Source organism: Pecten maximus, chromosome 16 (genome assembly GCF_902652985.1).
Source record: "Pecten maximus chromosome 16, xPecMax1.1, whole genome shotgun sequence".
NCBI classification, from domain to species: domain Eukaryota; kingdom Metazoa; phylum Mollusca; class Bivalvia; order Pectinida; family Pectinidae; genus Pecten; species Pecten maximus.
Window position 1 is genome coordinate 16,242,407 of NC_047030.1, and position 19,755 is coordinate 16,262,161.

The 19,755-nt window shown below is 35.4% G+C and overlaps 3 protein-coding genes across 3 annotated transcripts in view; all 3 read left to right on the forward strand.

Annotated features, from left to right (window-relative positions):
- Window positions 1-7,184: 7,184 nt before the first annotated feature.
- LOC117344671 lies at window positions 7,185-8,945 on the forward strand (the record flags this gene model as incomplete). The annotated part of the gene is made up of 4 exons (XM_033907499.1): window positions 7,185-7,260; window positions 7,580-7,657; window positions 7,851-7,922; window positions 8,394-8,945. Coding segments are annotated over exons 2-4 (702 nt in total), but the record flags the coding sequence as incomplete, so codon positions are not given.
- A 7-nt stretch (window positions 8,946-8,952) lies between these two features.
- On the forward strand, window positions 8,953-11,703 carry LOC117344673. The gene is made up of 4 exons (XM_033907500.1): window positions 8,953-9,803; window positions 10,125-10,320; window positions 10,668-10,838; window positions 11,453-11,703. Exons 1-4 carry the CDS (start codon window positions 9,078-9,080, stop codon window positions 11,701-11,703), a joined length of 1,344 nt encoding a protein of 447 aa, XP_033763391.1. The 5' UTR covers window positions 8,953-9,077.
- A 3,703-nt stretch (window positions 11,704-15,406) lies between these two features.
- The window catches only part of LOC117344674 (vicilin-like seed storage protein At2g18540), a 5,608-nt gene continuing 1,259 nt past the window's right edge, over window positions 15,407-19,755 (forward strand). The window contains exons 1-10 of the mRNA XM_033907501.1: window positions 15,407-15,750; window positions 16,315-16,558; window positions 16,764-16,826; window positions 17,017-17,082; window positions 17,373-17,386; window positions 17,988-18,078; window positions 18,260-18,472; window positions 18,861-18,888; window positions 19,091-19,194; window positions 19,367-19,435. Coding sequence (XP_033763392.1) covers window positions 15,407-15,750; window positions 16,315-16,558; window positions 16,764-16,826; window positions 17,017-17,082; window positions 17,373-17,386; window positions 17,988-18,078; window positions 18,260-18,472; window positions 18,861-18,888; window positions 19,091-19,194; window positions 19,367-19,435 — 1,236 coding nt within the window. The remainder of the gene's footprint in view (window positions 15,751-16,314; window positions 16,559-16,763; window positions 16,827-17,016; window positions 17,083-17,372; window positions 17,387-17,987; window positions 18,079-18,259; window positions 18,473-18,860; window positions 18,889-19,090; window positions 19,195-19,366; window positions 19,436-19,755) is intronic.

Genomic DNA, 19,755 nt, shown 5'->3' on the forward strand with positions numbered 1-19,755 from the left:
TTCTTGCAATGAAATGTATCATTATGGGTTAAGATCAACAACACAAAATAACTTAATCTTACCTAGAGCACACTCTGAGCTGTTCAAAAAGTCCCTTCATTATAATGGAGTTAAGCTATGGAACAACTTACCAACTAGTTTAAAAACTGTGACATCACTATTTGTCTTCAAAAAGAACGTTAAAAAACACTTTTTAACAATGTATCTAACAAATTGATTTTCAATTTATTTACATGATCAAACTAGGTATATTTTCAACATTCCACATGCTACTGCCGCTCTAGTATTTTTGTAAATGATTAACAAATAATTGTTAATATGTTTTGATTTTTAATTAGACGTGTTTGTGTGAGTGAGTGAGTGAATGTGCGAAGGAAATATTGACAAAAAAGTTACGATGTTTGTATTGCTGTCAAAATGAATGTTTTCGTTTTCTTCATGTTTTATGTGAGGGCCATATGTAAGATTAGTACTGTACTAAATATGTAACCCTCGTGAAATAAAGTTTTATTATTATTATTATTATATTACAAGCTAACCGGTAATAAGTATTTATATATTAAAAAAAAAACTACTGTATATATCACCTGTGTTCATTGAAGAATAAAACAATCTGTGTAAGATAGTTTTTTATTCGGAGAAAATAAAGTATTTCTGCGATAAAGCACTCGATAAAGTCTGAGTGCATAGAATCCAACCAAAAAGTGATGTACATGATTTTTTTGATTTTTTTTTCTATTTATAGTAACATTATATATCCTTGACCTTTGACTTTCAAGCCTGAAGCTACATGTAGTATTCTAAGCAAATACTTTCTTTAGTAGCAGTGATCTTGACCATCGGGCCCTTATAAGTTATCCTTGAAAGCAGGCACAAGGTAGGACTTGATAACTTCTAATAAGCATAATCAGCTCAGCTGAAATCATTATATATTGTACTTCAACTGATTTTCAATTTATAGAAATAGTGACATTGACCATTGACCTGCAGGCCTGAAAGAGTAATTAAGTTATTATGCAGCAACCAAACAAGATGCCCTATGGACCTGTATCAATGACCTGCTTCTCTGGACCTCTTGCCGTTTTGAGAAAAAAGTGTTTCAATATTTTAGCATGTTTGACTCCTGTGACTGTGAATGTATGTCAAGGTCATTCATTTTAACAAACTTTGCATCACTTTACCACAGCATAATACAGGCCCAATATCAGGTCACTTGGCCTCTGGGTTATTGAGTAGAAGATTTTCAAATGTTTGCATGTTTGGCCCCTGTGCCCTATAATAAGTAATGCTCCAGAACAAGTTTGAAAACATTGTGATCTGACAAATCAGCAAATTCAAGATGTCCAACACCATCAGTATGGGAATTTTTAAAGAAACTCAAACATTCAACATAAAAGGAAGTGACAGAGCATGTCTATATTTATTATAGCCATGCAAAATATTGATGTATTGCAAAACAAAAAGGAATTCTGCAAAACAACCAATTCTCAAAATTCACCTAAATATGACCATATTTTACCCAAAGGAAACTGGGAAGATATAGAAATGAGAAGAAAATATTTAACAGAAAGAAATATAAAGAACCTTTTGAGGGACTTTAACTAAAGAGATATAATGAAAAAAAAATAATCAGAAATATACAAATAAGAAAATGGGAACCTTACTATATGAAAGTTATATCTGATTGATATGAATAAGTCCCCTTTCCCCACAATGGAAAGTAAAACAACCATAATTAAAGCATGGAAACAGAAATGACTTTGTAAAGTTTTGAATCTTCTGTAACTTTAAGATTTCTTGAACTTGATAAATTTGAGAAATGAAGTCAATGACACTAAACAAAATAAACACTTCCAGATGTATATGTATCATCAGATGTATAATAATTATGAAGTGCAAAACAATGGGGAAAAATGAACTATAAACTGCTAGAATAGCTAGAACCCTATAAGACATATATAGGAAAGAAAACAAAGGGACACAACTCTTCAAGTTATTGGAAATCCAGCCCTGAATTTAATATGTGATGCTTGTCTTTTGAGAATGTGTTCCTAAACCAAAGTCAAGAGAGCTTGTATGTGTCTAACCTCCGGTGTTTGGGCCAGAGGAAACTCTGGCTACTCATTCTCATCAAGGGTCTTTGACGTGTTAGAAGGTGAGATTGCCAGATCGAATAAGAAAATCTGATAAAAAAGTATTGCAGTGTTTTTGGATGGATCCACCAATATTTAACAAAATTGTTTTCGTATTATTAAAGCAAACTTTTATATTTTCTGTAATTATTTTCATTACAGATTTCAGGATTGAAGGAAATGCTTATGTTTGAGTTGATCCAAGAGATATAACACAGTATTCTAAAAAATATGTGTATTAATCATAATTGTCACAGAAAAATGTCAACACACAATATGATGTGGAGTGCATTGGATGTTGAAAGCTTAATTCCTGCTCTGTAGTCAAGTTGTCAAGAATCATATCCTTTTACATACAATGTACAGTATATATATATACATATTTGACTTTAATAGTTGTAGTGAGGATTTATAACAAAGAAAAAAAAATCCACAGAGAATAGTGTGGAAATAAAGATGAACTAAATTTAAAAATGTAGACAATACAATCTGGTGATTTGTGTGAAATGAGATTAATTTTACATCTTCATAATGTGTTAAATTTACAGTCTGTCAGAATTGACAGAGAAAAACATTCCATACATACATATGTTTTCTTCTGCTTTTACTGTTGTCATTCCCTGTTGTGTCCAGTATGTAACACCTCATCTTCAATAACCAAAGTTTTATTTCTAAAACCATATTTTCATGACTTAGGCCAAATAGAATAAAAGCTTTGTTTCTACTAACCCATCATAACCTTAAAAAGATTTCCCCCAAATCAGTTTTTTTTCCTAAATTGCAAATATTTGTTACCTTTGTGTAGTTGATTCCTGTTTAACTGTCAGTAATACAAATTTATAATGTATATGTAGATCAATTACACTTAAAATATAGATATCTCCAGGTTTTCCATCCATAGGTTATATCTGTTGCTTAAACAGTTCAATGAACTGTTACATTGTTCTATTTAAGATTTTCCTGTGTTGAATTGTTTCACTATTTCAAATTTTCCTGTGCTGAATTGTTTTTGCGAGATTAAAAAAAAAAAATCCTACCTACCATTAACTGGGTACCCTCTTTTCCATTTACCTGTTCGAAGAAACAAACAAGCTTTCCAATTAGTGCGTGTCTTTATTAAGAGTATCTAATGAAATTGTGTATTACATATGGGTAGACCATGGGTTCAAATTCATGGCAAGTCCCTGGAAGTGTAAATAGTAATGACAGCACACAGTACTGGGGTAATTTGTGCAACATGTCAGATTTTTTGCTGAAATTATTCGGGGAAAATTTTTTGTATTTATATCAATTGGGAAAGATTAAATTGAATTTAATGTAGATGGCAACAAAGGAAAAGACTAGGTGGCTAGTGCTGAAACAATCATAAGTTTCAAAGTTTTTTATAGTAAAAAGTTACACTATTATGTGGCGGATGAGGGGAATTAAATGCAAGGCTAAATCTGCTAAGGTTGAATACAAAATAATCAACCTTTGGTTAGAAAAGACGGTTAGATACAGAGGTTCGATAATAAACTGTAATGTGTCTTTTCTTTTCTTTTGCTGGGTGTCTTCAGCAATTTAGGTTCGCTTTAGTGACTTAATCTTAAAGTTGGCATCAGATCCACAGTTCCACACTACCAAAAGGAGACAAACATGAACACTGCAGACTCCAAAAAACATGTATTAATAACCAGACATTTATTTTGACTCAGTGGTAGAGTGTCCGTCTTAAGTTCGGAGGGTCCCGGGTTCGAACCCTAATCTGGCTGCTACATTTTCTCCTTCTCCTAGCCTGTAACAGTAATTTTCCTGAGGTCCCAACTTCAATCCGTACTTACAGTGGAGGCATTGAAATAAATTTAATTGATCTTGTAATACAAAATAACTTTTCCCAATAGAGCTATGTGTTATCAACACCAACCCCTGTGCTTAGTGCCTTAAGCAATGTCAGTCGGAGCACAGGGCCTCGTCACAATCTTTTCGTTTTGTAAACACTTGAAGAATTTTGATATATATCTCAATGTTTACCCTATCAATCATGATTAGCCTGAGACACACTTGATATGTCTCTTTAACCTATAATAACTCATAACCTGCGGCAGCCAGATTATGAGTCGTATGGTAAACACTAAACAGACAAGTGTTCAAAACGTGAATGTAGTTGCGTGGCCCTGTGGTCGGGGTAGTTAATTACCAGACCATGGTCTAGTCAATTAAAAAAAAGTAATTACACTGTACTGTACAGAACTACAAATATTCCTACATAGAATAATGTCGCGGACAAGCATTTATATAGACAATGGTTGTGAAGATGAACTATTTAAATGACTGTGTGCGTAAACTGTAAAACGAAAGTAGGTCTAGCTCAGCAAGCGGACACTGCTATTTCGCAATGACTGTTCGTTTTATTTGATACGATAGCTATGAATTAAATAAGTGTTACCTTTCGTTGTATTCTAGCACATTGGTGTCTCGACAAATACGGAAAAAATCCAGTCATATTCGATAATCTTCTATTTTTATTATCGTCAAGTTTCTGTCGTTTACAGGTGAACATATCTTCCGGGTCACGTTCTGAAAGCATGCGCTTCCGGTTACGTCATCAAATTCATAATATATCTGGGGATCTAATTTTCCTTTTAAAATGAAATGAAATGAAAGAAATAACAGATTATCTAAATAAAAGAAAAGTTATCAGTTTTGAATAGAAAATAAAATTCCCTTTGTAAATAATTATTTCAAATGCTCACCTAAATCTTAACCAATCAAAATTAAAATGATTTAAAATTTACTTTTCGTTTCTTTGATAATCCTAAAATTTATGATCACAATATCATTGAGAAGCTTTGCAGTACTAACTGTTTCAAACGCACAAATGCTTTGATTTGAACAAAGATGGCGACCTAAAGCTGTCAGGCGGTTTGGATTGGAATTAAATTGCGTATATTTCAGTAAGCATCGTACAATGTTCCCGTGTGGTCAGATCATCTAGTTTTTTCAATACGTATTCAGAACTGTTGTTGTTTAGTCGCTACGGTTATTAACATAAAAATTCGGATTATTATATAAATACTTATTTAATTATTATTATTGGTATTAAGTAGCAGTCTGCCTAAGAATCATGCAAAATCCTAAAAAGGTGATTTATGACATGTCTCAGAATTGCACGATTTTTTAAAAAATAAAAGAATACAACTTTCCAAATCAAAAGAAAGTGTTTTGATGTTAGTGCGTTGGTTGTTTTTCCTTAAATCCTGATTTTTTTTCAGTAATTGGCCGAGCTCTAGGCACTATATGTTCCTATGTAAAAAGACATTTTTAATTTTCAGATAACTCCTTAAACCAGATTAACCTCGTGAACATTTAATGTCACTCGTATAAAGAATATTTTTTTCTATTATTTGTGCAGAAAAATTGCTTGGGATACTTTAAAACATAAGAATAAATTTACATTTAAAAAAGAAGAAACTGACTAATATTAGTAAATTGGAGTTATCTCCCTTGGACAACGGAAATCTGTAAACAAAAGTCATATTCCAAATGTAAGTAAACGCATGTCAAAGAAATAACAAAATACTTATAAATCGTATTCATACTTGCAAATACAATATCAGAATAAATTTTGTTCAAATCTAACAGACAGTTGAAATGCAATTCGATAGTGACTTTTTTAGAGAGTCGCTGGTTGACAGAGAAAACAAATATGGCGGCATATACGCCTTTCAGAGGGATGGCATGTCAAATGTCTAGGTATTTCAGTGGAAATTGCGCATCATCTTATTATTATCCCAACGACACGTCTTTAGTACAACTCTCAGATTGCGTACGTGATACCTCCGCACATTTTCGGTCTTTAAGACTTGGATTTGACGAAATTGTTCCGGAAGGAGTACTCATTTCGTTAAGAGCAGGCCTCTTCAACCCAGACTTAACCATGACTGTTTGCCCTAAGCATCGTTATGAGAATGGAACGTATTGGAAACCAAGTTCTGTTCGGAAGTGCATGCATCCAATGCACCCTGAAATTTCCAAAAGTAGGGCAGATCGTTCCATCACTGCACAGACTTCTTTCGGTCTGCTACTTTCCTATGGCGAACGCATCCCTCTTGGTTCAGGTAAGTCATATACTGGTGTATTAGAAGATAATTATGAGTTTTCAAGCAAATACTGAATTTTGAAAATGCCAACAGTATAATCTTTAATGAATTAATGTTATGTACGGGCGCATGTATTACAGGGTACGCCAAGTGCTATCGTACGTATGCAGGTATATGGATTATATCCGATGATTTATAACCTCTGAAACGGGAAGAAACACAGGTTATAAATAGTCTTATAACTAACCACTCAAAGGCATACGATATTGACATGGCGTTGTGATTGATTAGCAACGTTTCAATAGTATGATTTCGATGCATATGGTAGACCGATATTTATTGTACTTGCGTTGTACATCTAGATACAACATAGGCCTATCAACTTCCGAACACAGATGGCAAAAAAATGTAATAATTTGGGGGGAAAGCGAAAAAGGTGTCACATTTATTTTCTTAGTTGTTCAATTATTCACTCACAAGCACTAAAACCAAACAAAAGAATTCGAAACTCCATGTCTCAGAGTATATAGCTAGGCGAGTGTGTACGAAGTATCGCCAATGTTTACAGGGCGAGTAGTTGTTAAAAATAATTATTTTTATTTAGCGCACGTTGAAAGTTAGGTCAACAATGTTTCAAAAGCATTTTAGAAGAATTCTTCCAGGCGTTTTAGAGGAACTCTATCAATGATAATTTATTTTCAATTTAAGAAAGACAATTAAATGATATTAATAAATTGGTGTTTCATTATGTCCAGTCCTGGGGATATCAAATTCCCAGAGAGTACATATAATCAAATAATTTTTCATGGGTGAGACTCATAAATTATCACCCACAACCCTGAACAACATGTGTATATATAAAATTATATTGATGTACAATTCATATGAAAATAACTTGTGACTGGTACATGTACTTGCAAATCAATATTACAGTACATGCATGTACAATATATATTTGTAACCAAGTACTTTTACACTATGCAGGTATTTGCCGCAATTGTAGGACAAAGTACAAAGGGAACTTGGCCAGTTATCAACCATGGAAAACAGTAAGTATCTTTTTTGGAAGATGAGAATTGTCCTTCTTAAAATAATTAATATAAAGCACAAACTTCCAGGATAATGTACATTATAAAGTATAATGATATTGTCTGCAGTGGCACAAAGAGAAACTGACTATAAGTCTGTTAGATATGAAACCTAAAAAAATATTGATACACAGCAAATTATTAAATTATATTGTAATTTTGCTATAAATTCATTGTTATAGTTTTCAATTACAATATATAAGGCAGCTTAGTTTTTGATTATATCAAATATACATAATGTATTATATTGTATTTATTTTTTCATTTATTTACATGTAAGATGGCAATATCTGAAGATGAGAATGATGATGATGTGTGTATGGTCCCTTATGTCAGCTCACAACTCTCAATGGATCAGGTAATAAGAATATTGTGACTTTTTCACTTACCAATAATTTCAAACAATTAATTAATGTGTACATCTTGATTTACTTTACAGATTTTTATCAATAATTCATCTAGTAGAAAATGCTGTGCAAATCTGTAATATGCAAATTTGTTGTTCCATTTTTAAAAAATGGTAATGTAATTGATGTTTATTTTTTTCAAAGATGTCGCTTACTGAAGTGGAGGAGGACAAATGTGTGAAAGCTACCCAGAACTCACAACTCTCCACAGAACAGGTATGGGTTTCATCAAGGTCACAAATGTAATTTTAGCTCACCTGGTCTATCCGTCATCTGTCAACTTTTCCTTTAAATCACTATAGTCATAGAGGACTGAATAGATTTTGGCAAAATTTGGTCAGGAGCATTGATCCTTTTTGGAAAGAGAACACATTTCGCATAAATGGTGACTCTGGCCTCCCTAGGGCCAGAGGAGATGGGTCTTATATAAGAAATAGATATAAGTTCTTTAAATGGCTACTAGTCATGAATGAGTGAATGGATTTTGACCAAACTTGATAAAAGCCTTATTTGCTGAAGAGAAACAAATTTTGTATAAACTGTGGGTCTGGCCCCCAGGGGCATGAGAAGTGGGGTCCAATTGAGGAAATATAGCAGAACTTGTGTATCCATTTAGACTCATGGGCCTCTTGATTGGTTAAGATTTGGTTTGTAAAATTAATCAAATTGATTTTTATTATTTTCCAGGCCACAACAGCAAGCCAGTCATCACAATATTCTTCATGGAGTGAGGAAAACCAAAACACACTTGGGGTTGTTAATTCAGCGTTATCATCGTTGTCAAATGGGGAAATAAGTCCAATTAAGTTCCAACTTCAAAGTCAGGTCAGTGAGCTGGGAAAAAGTTCAAAGAGGTATTTTAAAAGAAAGGCAACAGAGACTGTTGAAACAGTCTTAAATGCAATTGCCCCTGGACAAGCAAATGACCTCCTTAATTTGGTTACTCCTACTAGTTCATTGCTTATCACTGATCAATTGGACAAAGTTAATTCGGAACTTTTAAACACTATTATCAAACTTTATCAGGAGACCGAAAACAACACTGTAAAATGCCAACTTTTATCCCTTGTGTCAAGATCCATGTCAAAATCTGAGCTTATAAGGTGTATTCCTGGATTGACATATTATAAGATTGACCAGGCAAGGCTACACTCTACCTTATATGGACCTGGAAAAATGCAGAAGAAACTGACAAAACAGAAAAGACAAAGAATGGATCCTGCTAAACTAGAGCATGGACTTAATTTCTTTTGGAATCCAACACTACACCAGGTTGTTTCATATGGAACAAGGAATGTCAAACTAGAGTCTGGTGAAACTATCACAATTCCTGATGTTGTTCGGACAGCATGCCACTCCGCTATAATTAAAATGTATACCACATACTGTGTTGAAACAGGCTTTGAACCACTTTCAAATGCTACACTTTATAAAATTTTGAATGCATGTGCTGCATCAAAACGCAAAAGTTTGAAGGGGCTGGACAACATTACAGCAGATGGTCATGATGCCATTGACAGTATAATCCATTTGGTTGAACAGCTGGAATTAAAAGGACAGATTACAAAGGAGATGACAAAAAACTTTATTTCAAAACTAACTGCCAGCAAAGTGTATCTGAAAACTGATTTTAAGGTGCATGTAACCCAATCGTCCAGTTGTGCTGACCACTGTATTGCATATGCCTTAAGTGATCCTTTGGATGCTTCATTCAAAAACACATGCAACCATCAGCACCAATTGGAATGTGACCGTTGTCAACTTTTCAAAGAAGTTACAACTGATCTTAGACAGTACATCAATACAGTCTTTGAATCTATTTGTGAGGAAGCAACTGAATTAATTACAGAACTGGATGTACATGTAGCATCAGTTGAAGCCTGGAAAGCTCACATAGTCCGAATAGTCAACCAGGATTTGTGCAGAACTGATATGCTAGAACATCTAGAACAAAATCAAACTCTTTTGATCCTAGATTGGGCCATGAAATTTCTCCCCCTACATTTTCGGGAAAAACAAAGTGACTGGTTTGCCCAGAAAGGAATCAATTGGCATGTGACAGTGAGTGTTTTCAAGGATGACAATGGAGATTTAAAGGTAATTATTTTCAAAGTACAATTAAAAGTTTATGGTTACATCATCTTTACATGCAAGAAATGTACTTTTTTCATACAGTAGCTAATTTTTTAAATGAAAAATCTTTAGATTTTTAGTTTTGTTTACTATTGGGTTAATCAAATCCAAAATAATAATAATAATGAAATGTATAGGTATAATGACTTTTACTTTTTTTAATTAACAGGGTACATTTGTTCACAGAACACCACAAAAAAACATCTAAATAACCAGAAATTATTTTATTGGATTAAGTAATTAATCAAATGTATATGTAATCCTTGTGCTAATTTCTATATTCAGCATAAATCCTACACCCATATTTGTGATGGAACAAAGCAGGATTGGTTTTCTGTATGCTCGGTGTTGGAGAATGTGTTGACAACATTGAAGAAGGAGCGTTCATGTTTAACTGAGGCCTTCTTAAGAAGTGACAATGCTGGATGTTATCACTGTGGACATATGTGGTTAGCACTCAATGGTGTTAGCAGAAGAACAGGTATTACAAGACATGTATATAATATATATATATATTTAATATATATGTATATATAGATATTATTATGTATCAATTCAATATTTAAGGAAAGCAAAAACAAAAAAAAATGTTATCAGTTTAACATAGAATTATCTTCTGAATAAGATTCAATGATTTTCAAATTCACAAACATTGATAAAAAATAACAACTGTGAATCTAAACATATATCTCTGTTGTAGCTCACATTCTTCCTGAATTTCACTGGTTTGACTGTTTCCCACTGGGATTACAAAGTCTTTATTTTGCATTCATGAACCTTTACTATTTAAATCATGGATGTCTTAAGAATTGTATTTTGTAATTTCAGGTGTGAAAATCAGAAGATTTGATTATAGTGAAGCCCAAGCAGGAAAATCCTACTGTGATTGTAAGATTGCACATATGAGAGCAAAGATCAAAGTCTATGCAGCATCAGGACACAATGTGACATCAGCTTCAGATATGAAGGAAGCAATTGACTCTGGATCAGGTGTAGTAGGTAGGCAAAAAGTCCCGACAGTCATATTGAGATAACACTGTTTTTGTCACTGTCTTGTTTGACAAAATACCATTCTGAAACTTAATTTATACATTAGTGTAGGTAACAATCTTAGGTGGAATATAATAATTCAGTAAAGATTCTGATTGCAGTGATTACATAACAGATTTTTTCTTTCCATCCTAATGAAATGATCAAGAATCTTCATTGTAATATAATTTGCTGTTTATACCACTATACTAAATACTATGCAAGCTATGGCCCTGTATCATTGATTTCTTTAGTATCATGACAATTTAAGAGTAGTATTTAGTAAGTAACTACTAATCCATCATAGAAGATGGTTGTTGAAAAAGCATGAACAATGCATATCATTAAATATTTAAGCCACATTTTAAACTAAATGCTTAATTTTGATCATTCGGAAATTTGATTAATTGTCAATGCCTATTACTGCACGCAGTACATCATAATGAAGTAAATCAATAGGTTAACATTGAAACCATGCACTTGTTTCATGGCAAGTTTTATGCAAGTAGATATCTTTAAAAAAAATACCCAATTCGCATACAACTGTATATAGTATAGTATACGTAATTTGTACATATTTTCAGGATGTCAGGCAGCTGTAGCCTCTGTAGATACAAGGAACCAAACCCTTACTGCCCACAAGATCAAAGGTGTGACAAGTTTCAACAATATCTGTTTTGAAGATGACAGCATCAGATTTTTTAGATATTATAGAATTGGCGAGGGAAATGCAGTGCCATTAACTACTTTCCAAAACATGGGAAATTGTCAACAGGCCACCACAAGTATCCGGATAGAGGAAGATTTCAAAAAAACCTCAAAATTCCATGGGTAAAATTACACAACCTCAAACATCTGTACCACCTAGTACAAGCCCTTTAGTTAGTGATACATCTGAATGTGCAGCTGAGCCAGAGAACAGTAATGTGTTTTTTTGTACTGAGCCAGGATGTGAGAAAATGTTTCAGACAACCAATGGTTTAGACAATCACCTATTTACAGGGAAACATGTATACAGTCTGCAAAAAAAGTCTACTTATGATGAAATCAGATTGAAGTGGGTTGAAAAATGCAATTCCCTTTTGAAAGATACATTACCAGCAAAGCCAGATGATGATGAACTAAAATTAAGCCTATGTCAGACAAATGAAACTATAGCAACTGTTTCAATTGGATGGGCAATGAAGAAGAACAGGAAGGTTGCTAGATATTCTGAGGCGATCAAAAAGTACCCAACAGATATATATGAGGAAGGGGAACAAACCAACATCAAGTCAAATGCTATAGATGTATCCAGAAAAATGAAATCCATTAGGGATTCCAATGGCCACTTGTTATTCAAGGCAACAGAGCGCCTACAACCTTCGCAAATTGCTGCATATTTCTCTAGGTTAACAGTACTTTCCCGAAAAAGAGGACAGGGAAAAGGCGAAAACATTGAGATAGATGATACCCAGCTGGATGCAGTTTTACAGGCATTAGAGGAGAAAGAGTTGAGAGACGAGATAGAGCACATGTAATTCATTAATACAAACGTGTGAGATGTAAGTTACACGACATGACATATGCTACCTGGTGTGAGATTATGAGATGTTAGTAATTTACATCATGTGAGATGTAAGACTTGGTTAAGTTACATGGTGTGAGATATGTTACCTGGTGTGAGATGTACGTTACATGGTGTGAGATATGTTACCTGGTGTGAGATGTACATTACATGATGCGAGATATGTTACCTGGTGTGAGATGTACGTTACATGGTGCAAGATATGTTACCTGGTGTGAGATGTACATTACATGATGCGAGATATGTTTTTACCTGGTGTGAGATGTACGTTACATAGTGCGAGATATGTTACCTGGTGTGAGATGTACATTACATGATGCGAGATATGTTTTTACCTGGTGTGAGATGTACGTTACATAGTGCGAGATATGTTACCTGGTGTGAGATGTACATTACATGATGCGAGATATGTTTTTACCTGGTGTGAGATGTACGTTACATAGTGCGAGATAAGTTACCTGGTGTGAGATGTACGTTACATGGTGCGAGATATGTTACCTGGTGTGAGATGTACGTTACATATTGCGAGATAAGTTACCTGGTGTGAGATGTACGTTACCTGGTGTGTAAATATATTAAAATACACAGCTCATTGATTTGCCTGATCATGGAACATACTCTAAAACAGCTTCTTCAAAAAGTATATTGGAGTACATTGTTTACACATGGTTGCCATAGTAACAGAGAACTAAACACCTCTCTTTCTGGTTAAATACATGCTCATGTACATAATGATAATGATAGTGTTTGCTTTTATTTGTTGTTATGATGGTAATAGTAATTATATATATGTAACAAACATATTGATTGAAAAGCACCATGCTTAATTTGAAAGATCATATTGAGTCAGTATTTTTCAAATGTTATATAAAATGCACATCTATGTGTTAATCATGATTAAAAATCAAGCATATATCTGAAAAACAACTAATTATTAATAAATAAGGTTAATCTGTCTCAAATACAATGACAATAAATTGATAATGGCCCTTTGATGTGATTAAACATATCAAAAAAAAAAATTAACTATCCTTTTTATTTGTTTTATGTACCATTTACATATATATGGTTACCATAGCAACAATCACCATAAAACTCTTAGAATACTGTCTCTTGTATATCTTTAAGATTTGTATTCTGAATGGTAATCATAATCATATTATAAGCAAGGATGATTGAAAATTCTATCAAATTTTTAACATGATATGCACTGTTGGCCTTGCCTACTAAATAACAATAGTGAAAACTCTGCCAAATGCCAATAAAAAAAATTCAAAATTTTGCAATTTTGAATGCTCTGTAAAAAATTTGTTTTTTAAAATCCCACGGGTGTTTTGCTATTTTCTTATTATTTGATATGTCCTCTTTCTAAATATATCAATAGTTTTTCTTTATTGATCTGGTTATTGATGATAAACTCATTTTAAAAAACTCTTTTTTTTTCATAAATGAACTTTGGAATTTTTGCATGTATTCCTATGCAGTTTCCATGGCAACCAATATTGTTTTTTTTCTAAGTTAGATATTTTGTTCAAAACTCTATGTTGCACATTTACACAAAACAATAAAATAATTGATCATATCATTACCTAAAGGAAAGAATTTTTATTTCAAATAATCACACATTTTTGTTGCATTTTCATGCAAATTACCATGGAAATCTATATTCCATGGTTACCATGGCAACAAGCACATTTTCATAACATAAAAGGTGTTTTCTTCAATACATCTTAGTGATATACATATAGGATCTAAAAAAAACTGAATCTGTGACATGTCATGAATCACCCCCTGCATGATTCTTAGGCAGACTGCTACTTAATATATGACATTCCAACCATTTTGGGCACGTAATGCTTTGATTTGAATATTCGAATCCAATTTTATGGACCACACCTGGGAAACAGTTTTGATTTGAGGGAGGTCGGGAATTCCTTTTTTATGGATCAAACACTGCCAGTAAATGAAGGTTGTGTATATGGGAACACTAGGGTTTACAAGGCCAGATACATACAGAAGTGATTGATGACGTTTATACATATAAGCTGGAACATGACGATTGGTCAGTAGACGATGATAGTGCTTTACTAGATACTACCCGGACATTATTATCTGATTGATGAATAGTGTGTGTACACACACTAGCTAAACTGAAGTCTCTGGGGGTCTATAACTATTTTGTATGCGATAGGGTCCAAGACATTCGAAAGTCATCAAAAGTGCGTGTTTATCACACGAGTTCGTCATCCACAGACTGTCAGAGGTCAAATGATCATTGCTTCACCCATGGGTTTTCTCAAAGAAAGGCGGAATCATTACATTGCACTTGTATACCAGGCCGAGTGAAATTTGTTCCCATGTAGCAGCAATATTTTTGTTGTTGAAGTCACTTTATAGATACGATAATGCAAGATAGATTTTCAAGAGTACTTACTTCCTTCTACTGTCCGGAAAGTTAAATATACAACTTTTCCAGATATCAACTTTACCTCTGCAAAGACAATGAAGAAAAAAATTGACAAGGCGACACTCCATCTCCCCTGAAATGAGGATATAGGCGACTAAATTTGGGATATCATCTTTTCTTTTTGAATAACTCGTGACAATGCCTCACTTTTGGCATATAGTTGAGCGTTTGCCTCTACAAGGAAGGCTTTGATTTTGCCCTCTGACCGAGAAATACTAAAGTCTATAACATGAGGCAAAGAGGGTTTGTATTGATCATCTGGTTGATTTGACCAAACGTTCAATTTGTTGATATATTGTACCTGCTGCCCCATTGCATGATCGTAAGAGGTGACTAAATTTGGGATATGATGATTTTAACGTTCTTCCTATGTTGACGCTGCCTTACATTTGACCGTCAGTTGAGTTAACGCCCCTCAACATCCATAACTGAAAATGATTATGTAGAAAGAAACGTAAGTGTCTGTCCCATATAAAGACACGATGCAACTTGGTGTCCCATATAATGGCACAGTGCACATGTCTGTCCCACAAAGGCACGGTGCACCTTGGTGTCCCATATAATGGCATGGTGCACATGTCTGTCCCACATAAAGGCACGGTGCACCTGTCTGTCCCACATAAAGGCACCGTGCCCCTGTCTGTCCCACATAAAGGCACGGTGCACCTGTGTGTCCCATCTAAAGGCACGGTGCACCTGTCTGCCCCATATAAAGACACTGTGCCCCTGTCTGTCCCACATAAAGGCACGGTGCACCGGTCTGTCCCATATAAAGGCACGGTGCAACGGTCTGTCCCATATAAAAGCACGGTGCCCCTGTGTGTCCCATATAAAGGCACGGTGCAACGGTATGTCCCATATAAAAGCACGGTGCCCCTGTGTGTCCCATATAAAGGCACGGTGCACCGGTCTGTCCCATTTAAAGGCACGGTGCACCGGTCTGTCCCATATAAAGGCACGGTGCACCGGTCTGTCCCATATAATGGCACGGTGCCCCTGTGTGTCGCATTTAAAGGCACGGTGCACCGGTCTGTCCCATATAATGGCACGGTGCCCCTGTGTGTCGCATATAAAGGCACGGTGCACCGGTCTGTCCCATATAAAGGCACGGTGCACCGTTCTGTCCCATATAATGGCACAGTGCCCGTGTGTCCCATATAAAGGATAAAGTTTAACTAAATTAAATCACTGTAGAATGTCAACTCATTTCTTTTTCAATTGATTTGCAGGAAGGACATTACATAATAGTGGAGAGGAGGAGGAGGGAGGTAAGTTCCTCTAGGAATCAGATCCAATTTATTTTCTAATAGTTCCCTAAAATTTCGGTTATCGTAACTTTATTGCCTGTAAGTGGTCAAATTCAGCTTGTCACAATTCAGTAGTTTTCATGGAATAGCAATAAACATATGTAGGTTTATCAAATATTTACCTATTGCGGAAAGAGAGATGAGAGAACTGGAGGGACGGAAGGAGGAGGTGGAGCTGAGGAGGAAAAAGGAGGAAACCGAAAGAGTGATAGCACAAAATAAAAGGAAAGCTGAACAGAGAAGGCGTAGAGATGAAAAGAGGGAAGCAGAATACGAAAAGCAAACGCAGGAAGTAATCAGGAAGGACAAGATTAGAGAGGAACAAGAAAAGAAACAAAAGGAGAGACGTGTAGCAAAACAGAATGAGAAGAAAAGATATTTTTAAAGATGTAAGCACTTTTTACCAAATTTCATGCTTAAAGTAATTGTGCTATTTTTTGGAAAATGATATAGCACCATTCAGCCCTTTCCTTTTAGGACTTGTCAGTGATGCTAAGAACAAAGGAACAATGGAAATCGAAGACCCATATGTATTCGTTTTCTTATAATTTCAGTTGTTGAATGACATGCTGAAAGAGATAGCGGAGGAAGAGGAGGAGGAAAATAGGAGAAGAAAGGTAAGTAGTGAAATAGACGATATTTGAAAGGAAAGCAGGAAAGAATTCCATGTCATTAACAAGTGATGAAAATTAAAATATACTGTGGTTTTTATGAATCGGATATATATTTAATTTGCATAGTTGTATCTGCATGGCTTAAGCATCCTGCGGTTAGTCATGATCAATATATATGTGCGTTTGTATATAGGTCGAGAAAGAGGAGGAGAAACTTAAGAAGGCGAAAGGGGAGGAGGAAAAGGAGAGGAAGAGAAAGGTAAGTGGTGAAATAGACGATGGTTGAAAGGAGAGCAGGAACGAATTCCACATTGAAAAAAAGTGATCAAAAATAAAAAATACTGTGGTCTTAATGAATAAATTGGATATATATTTTCGACCAGAGACATATAAAGGCACGTTCATTGAGCCCAGTGTTTCACCAAGCTTGCACTTAATTAGACGAGTTATAAGACGCCTTAGCATATCAAGCTCTAACGACGGTGAATTTGAATAGTTTTATTGATATGCCTTAAGCATATAAGCACATATGCATTTGTATATATATAGGCAGAAGAGAAGAAGTAGAGGAAAGCTGAAGGAAAAGGAGAGCGGGAGAGAAAAAGGAAGCAGAGAAGAAGAACTGAGGAATTTGGTTTGGTTTGGTTTATTTTGTTTAACGTCCTATTAACCGCTAAGGTCATTTAAGGACGGCCTTCCGTGCGTGCGACGTGTATGCGTGTAGCGAGTGCGTATGTGTGTTTTGGGAGGCTGCGGTATGTTCGTGTTAAGTCTCCTTGTGATAGGCCGGATCTTTTGGCGATTTAGAGTGCTACCTCACTGAAGCATACTGCCGAAGACACCCAGCAGCACACCCCACCCGGTCACATTATACTGACAACGGGCGAACCAGTCGCCCCACTCCTTATTTGCTGAGCGCTAAGCAGGAGCAGCAACTACCATTTTTAAAGACTCTGGTATGTCCCGGTCAGGGGTACAGAACCCAAACCCTTCCTCACAGGGGCGAACGCTCAACTAAAGGCCAAAAGTCGGGCATTGTCAAGGGAGACATTAGGAAGAAGAAAGTTGTTTAGAAAGAAGAGAAAAGATAAGATCCCAAGTTTAGTCGCCTCTTACGATCATGCAATGGGGGCAGCAGGTACAATTCTTACGCCCTACCTGCAGGGCAGGAACTGAGGAAGAGGAGGTGGCGAAGAAAAGGGAGAAATATAGGAAGAGGACGGAGATGAAAGAGAGAAAGAAAGCGGCAAGGAAGGTGAGTTTAGAAAAAAAATAGGACGCGTCGGATTTAAATGGTAGCCGATGTCACCTCTACAAGTCTCTTGAAGTAGGATCATAACTAGCCCTTAATTCAACTGACGAGATATTTTGTCATTATCAATGAAATGTTTGATTTTCCTTTTGATTGTGCATGGAAATTTTACATGATATTTTAGCAGATGCAGGAGGAAGTGAGGACAGAGGAGCAGGAGGATGTGAGGACAGAGGAGGAGGAACTGAGGATAGAGGAGCAGGAGGATGTGAGGACAGAGGAGGAGCAGGAGGAACTGAGGGCAGAGGAGGAGGAAGTGAGGACAGAGGAGGAGCAGGAGGAAGTGAGGACAGAGGAGCAGGAGGGGAATGGTTTCATGAGGAGAAAGCTAAAGGAAGTAAGTTTGGTACAGATAGGAAATATTACTATCAGTCGTAACATATAGAAATATTCAAAACATCTAATGCAATATTCACAAAGTCCATGATAATACAGATATATTTTCAACTGGCGAGCATTTAACTTGTCATTTCAGCAGACTAAAATGCTTCTAGAAAGGAGAGGAGGCACAGAGAAGGAAGACGTAAGTTTGGAAAGTGACGGTTTGTGAAATGAAGCTATCTATTGCAATGATTGGTCATTGATGACACTTTTGTGACACAACACAACAAATGTAGGATTGTAAATGGTCCTGAAATCAACTGTTTTTGTTTTAATTATCAATGAAATTCAACTGACGAGTTATCTGTAATTATCTGTGAAATTTACTTATATTCCATATTCAGAGCGAAGACGAACAACGGCAAGAAATGGGTAAGTTTTGCCAAAACGTGGTCTTTCCCTATATTCATTTTTCAATGCTAGTAGGAATCCAAGCTGTTTTATTTCGATATTGCTGTTTAATCAATTGAAAGATGAGCACAAAAACTTTTTAAGACATGATGAATTTACTCTGGTATTTGACGCTAATTACTGATTGCTACGGTAAATTAATATAATCCACTTTGTCATGCAGAAAGCGAAGAGGAAGAGGAATATCAGCCGACTGAGGAGGAGATGGAAGAAGCTAGAGAGGAAGCTAGGGAGGAAGCTAAGGAGGAAGAGGGACCTGACAACAACGTATGTAAATTAAAATTTCTACAAGCTCAAGTCATTGATATATACGAACCCACAAAAATGAATATGAATTTGTCAATATGACAACTGTGGACGGATACATTCAATTTAAATTATTGTCCTACTCAGTGCTTCATTGATAGTCGGTTTTTTCATTGCGATTCTTTTTTTATAGCGCAAGAGACGACGACCAGACAGTGCTGTCGGTGAGGTGGAGGACGACGCCTCCGTCATCTTCAAGAAGGTAAGGACAAATGACACCGTAGACGGTGTAAGATAATCTACAAAATCATAGAAATGAAATCATAGAAATGGCGAAATTTCAGGTTGAAACTAGTTTTAACTTTATGTACACTAAACTGATAAGCGATCATTTATTACAATCGAAAACAGCAAAATACAGAGTCAGTCATTTGTATTATTTCTTTATCCCCTTTTCTTCATGTTAAATTTTCATGGACCTTTTCATGATCAGTTAAGTGCTCGATGTGAATTCACTTATGTATTAAAAACAACGAACGAATGGGGACCATGGTGCTTTCAACGACGTGAATGTCGAAAACT

Coding starts and splice junctions, on each gene's coding strand:
- LOC117344673 (XM_033907500.1), top strand. CDS start 9,078: ATGTATACCACATACTGTGTTGAAACAGGCTTTGAACCACTTTCAAAT. Junction 10,321..10,667: donor TGGTGTTAGCAGAAGAACAG/GTATTACAAGAC, acceptor TTGTAATTTCAG/GTGTGAAAATCAGAAGATTT. Junction 10,839..11,452: donor CTCTGGATCAGGTGTAGTAG/GTAGGCAAAAAG, acceptor ACATATTTTCAG/GATGTCAGGCAGCTGTAGCC.